Source organism: Tachysurus fulvidraco, chromosome 12 (genome assembly GCF_022655615.1).
Source record: "Tachysurus fulvidraco isolate hzauxx_2018 chromosome 12, HZAU_PFXX_2.0, whole genome shotgun sequence".
NCBI lineage: Eukaryota > Metazoa > Chordata > Actinopteri > Siluriformes > Bagridae > Tachysurus > Tachysurus fulvidraco.
This window is the reverse complement of record NC_062529.1, coordinates 23,628,253-23,633,252: the sequence shown is the minus strand read 5'-3', so window position 1 is coordinate 23,633,252 and position 5,000 is coordinate 23,628,253. Positions and strand designations below refer to the sequence as shown.

At 36.3% G+C, this 5,000-nt stretch overlaps 1 protein-coding gene across 6 annotated transcripts in view; it reads left to right on the top strand.

Moving 5' to 3' along the window:
- si:ch211-15d5.11 (oxidation resistance protein 1) overlaps positions 1-5,000 on the top strand; it is a 22,189-nt gene that overhangs the window by 6,351 nt on the left and 10,838 nt on the right. For 4 of the 6 annotated variants that reach the window (XM_047821960.1, XM_047821961.1, XM_047821962.1 and 1 more), the window contains one exon: positions 1,963-2,040. The exons of the other annotated variants lie outside the window; for them this stretch is intronic. In XM_047821960.1, the coding sequence (XP_047677916.1) occupies positions 1,963-2,040 (78 nt within the window). The remainder of the gene's footprint in view (positions 1-1,962; positions 2,041-5,000) is intronic. 6 annotated transcript variants of the gene reach the window in all.

Here is a 5,000-nt window from a genome sequence, read left to right as displayed (position 1 = left end):
TAATTAATTAAACTAGTCTGAATCTAGACTGAATCTATCTGAATCTAGACTGAATCTATCTGAATGTATCTAACTGAATCTAGACTGTATCTACAATGAATCTATCTGAATCTAGACTGAATCTATCTGAATCTAGACTGAATCTATCTAACTGAATTTAGACTGAATCTAGGCTGAATCTGTCTATATGAATCTAACTGAATCTAGACTGAATCTATCTTTGGAGGACGATTTTCTGTTTACAGATGTTAGCTTTATAGAGCATCATGCCATGCTAAATACTGAAGCAAGATGTTCTAATTAATTAAACTAGTCCGAATCTAGACTGAATCTATCTGAATCTAGACTGAATCTATCTGAATCTAGACTGAATCTATCTAACTAAATCTAGACTGAATCTATATTTGGAGGGTGATTTTCTGTTTACAGATGCTAGCTTTATAGAGCATCATGCTAAATACTGGAGCTAAATTTGATAACTAATGAAACAAGAATGAATGAAACTAGTCTGAATCTAATCTGAATCTAGACTGAATCTAGCTAACTGAATCTAGACTGAATCTATCTAACGGAATCTATCTGAATCTAGACTGAATCTACTGTATCTGAATCTAGACTGAATCTATCTTTGGAGGGTGATTTTCTGTTTACAGATGCTAGCTTTATAGAATATCATGCTAAATACTGGAGCTAAATTTGATAACTAATGAAACAAGATTTGTAGAAATCTTTGCTAGCTACCGATTCCAGCTTTATATAACATCGAACAATGCTTTTAATAGCTTTGTAAAACAGCTTGCATGTAAACTATCCAATCTAGCTGTGTATCTTTCAAATGTATGTGAAACTTGTGCTCGTTGTTAAAATTAGTTTTATAGAATGCTAATAACCGGAACAAGCTTTACACTTGACCTTTGTTTTCACGTATATTGTACTTAACGTCCTGATAATAGCTGAATCTATGGGATTGATGAGTTTCTGTTTACAGAAGCTAGCCTTATAGAGCATTCAGCTAATACTGGACCTAGATCTGCTAATTAGTGAAACAAGATAGCCTATGTAGAAATCCATGCTAGCTGCTAAATCCAGAATATAGCTCCATGTGAAAACTTGGATGAACTGAATGTAGCTTTGTATTTTACGTTCCTTATTCCTGAGTCTGGATTCCTAGACTCAAATGCTAATAACCGCTTTATTTCGTAGCACCTTCGTAATAAAAGGAATTATTTTTTAAACATCTCCTGACTCTAACGGATGGGTTAGTTTAATTAATTACTGAAGGTAGATATATAGAAATACTTGCTAGCTACTGACTAGCTTTATATGTAACACCTTGTACGATGTTTTTATAGCTTTATAAACCATCTTTGCTAACTTCTGAAACTAGCTTTGTATCTGGCAAAATTAGCGTTATGTAACACATTGTTTATTGTTGAAATTAGCTTCACGGAATGTAATGCTAGGAACTAAGACAAGCTTCCTAGACTAGACCTTTTGATGAAAGAGAGATTCAAGGTTTTTAAAGCATCTTGCTAACTGTTGAATCGATCTTCCAAAGTTATCTTTATGAAGCAGAATTTAGCTTGAGGTAAAATTTCCTCATTTATAGCCTCGTAGGAAGTAATGCTAATAAATGAAATCAGCATCTATGTAGTAATATCACCTTTGTAATATATTTGAAGGTTTTTGTGCATCTTTCTTACTAAGCTCACTTTGTAATCTTTCTAATTTGGCCTGTTACTTTCTAATTACTTTATATAAAATCATGCTAAAGTTTTAGCCTTGCTAATTACTGAATATTGATTTGCTAATTAATGCTAACTAACAGTATGTTACATTTAGCTTTGTGGCAGCAAGTTAAGAGAAGTAGTTGCAGCAAGTTACAGAACAAGTTACTGTGTGTGTGTGTGTGTGTGTGTGTGTGTGTGTGTGTGTGTGTGTGTGTGTGTGTGTGTAAAACAGGTTCATCACGAGGACACAGTGTTCAGTATAGCCTCTCGGTTTAGTGGCAGATCAGCAGATTCAACTTTAATGACACAGGTAGACCACACTAGGTTGTTTGTGTACTTTGTGTTGTGTTGCTATCTGTATCATTGTGTTCTGTTCTATGGTGACCAAGTTCCCAGTAGAACATATGATATTTATAGCCGTATGGTGCGTCACCGGGGGAACGAAAGATGAGATGAGCCATAAAAAAGTTGTATTGTGTTCCATCTTGCTCATGTTTGCTAAATTTTGTTGGGATTAATAGCAATAATCCTTCAACATGTCTTAGAAAAGTTTAATTTTAATTTTAAGGATTAAGAAGAAAACACAGAGCTGGGGGAAAAAACACAATTACAACAACAACAAAAACAACACTGACATAATCATCATCAGCAATACCACTTCCAACAACAACAACACCACACCAACAGCAAAACCTGCACAACCAAAAGCATGAACAATACACTAATCAGAAGAACAACACCTATAATAGCAACACCTATAACAGCAACAACACCAACACCTATAACTGCAACGACACCAACACCTATAACAGCAACGACACCAACACCTATAACAGCAACGACACCAACACCTATAACAGCAACGACACTAACACCTATAACAGCAACGACGACAACCCCTATAACGCGAACACCAACCCCTATAACGCGAACACCAACCCCTAAAATGCGAACACCAACCCCTATAACGCGAACACCAACCCCTATAACGCGAACACCAACCCCTATAACGCGAACACCAACCCCGATAACGCGAACACCAACCCCTATAACGCGAACACCAACCCCTATAACGCGAACACCAACCCCTATAACGCGAACACCAACACCTATAACGCCAACACCAACACCTATATCGCCAACACCAACACCTATAACGCGAACACCAACACCTATAACGCGAACACCAACCCCTATAACGCGAACGCGAACACCAACCCCTATAACGCGAACACCAACCCCTATAACGCGAACACCAACCCCTATAACGCGAACACCAACACCTATAACGCGAACACCAACACCTATAACGCGAACACCAACCCCTATAACACAACACCTATAACGTGAACACCAACACCTAAAACGCGAACACCAACACCTAAAACGCGAACACCAACACCTAAAACGCGAACACCAACACCTAAAACGCGAACACCAACCCCTATAACGCGAACACCAACCCCTATAACACCAACACCTATAACGCGAACACCAACCCCTATAACACGAACACCAACACCTAAAACGCGAACACCAACCCCTATAACGCGAACACCAACACCTAAAACGCGAACACCAACCCCTATAACGCGAACACCAACCCCTATACGCAACGACAACACCTATAACAGCAACGACAACAACAAACAACAACACCTATAACACTAACACCAACAACACCTATAACACCAACACCTATAACAGCAACCACAACACCTATAACACTAAAACCAACACCAACACCTATAACACTAACACCAACAACACCTATAACACCAACACCTATAACAGCAACCACAACAACACCTATAACAGCAACCACAACCCCATAACACGACCAACACTAACACCAACACCTATATCACCAACACTAACACCTATAACACTAACACCATCTATAACAATAACATCTATAACAGCAAAAACACTAACACCTATAACACTAACACAAACACTAACACCTATAACACTAACACAAACAATAACACCTATAACACTAACACAAACACTAACACCTATAACACTAACACAAACAATAACACCTATAACACTAACACAAACAATAACACCTATAACAGCAAAAACACTAACACCTATAACACTAACACAAACACTAACACCTATAACACTAACACAAACAATAACACCTATAACACTAACACAAACAATAACACCTATAACAGCAAAAACACTAACACCTATAACACTAACACAAACACTAACACCTATAACACTAACACAAACAATAACACCTATAACACTATCACAAACACTAACACCTATAACACTAACACAAACACTAACACCTATAACACTAACACAAACAATAACACCTATAACACTAACACAAACAATAACACCTATAACACTAACACCTATAACACTAACACAAACAATAACACCTATAACACTAACACAAACAATAACACCTATAACACTAACACAAACAATAACACCTATAACAGCAAAAACAATAACACCTATAACACTAACACAAACAATAACACCTATAACACTAACACAAACAATAACACCTATAACACTAACACAAACAATAACACCTATAACACTAACACAAACAATAACACCTATAACACTAACACAAACAATAACACCTATAACAGCAAAAACACTAACACCTATAACACTAACACAAACACTAACACCTATAACACTAACACAAACAATAACACCTATAACAGCAAAAACACTAACACCTATAACACTAACACAAACACTAACACCTATAACACTAACACAAACAATAACACCTATAACAAACACAAACAATAACACCTATAACACTAACACAAACAATAACACCTATAACACAAACAATAACACCTATAACACTAACACAAACACTAACACCTATAACAGCAAAAACACTAACACCTATAACACTAACACAAACACTAACACCTATAACACTAACACAAACACTAACACCTATAACACTAACACAAACACTAACACCTATAACACTAACACAAACACTAACACCTATAACACTAACACAAACACTAACACCTATAACACTAACACAAACACTAACACCTATAACACTAACACAAACAATAACACCTATAACACTAACACAAACACTAACACCTATAACACTAACACAAACAATAACACCTATAACACTAACACAAACACTAACACCTATAACACTAACACAAACAATAACACCTATAACACTAACACTAACACAAACACTAACACCTATAACACAAACACAAACAATAACACCTATAACACTAAGAA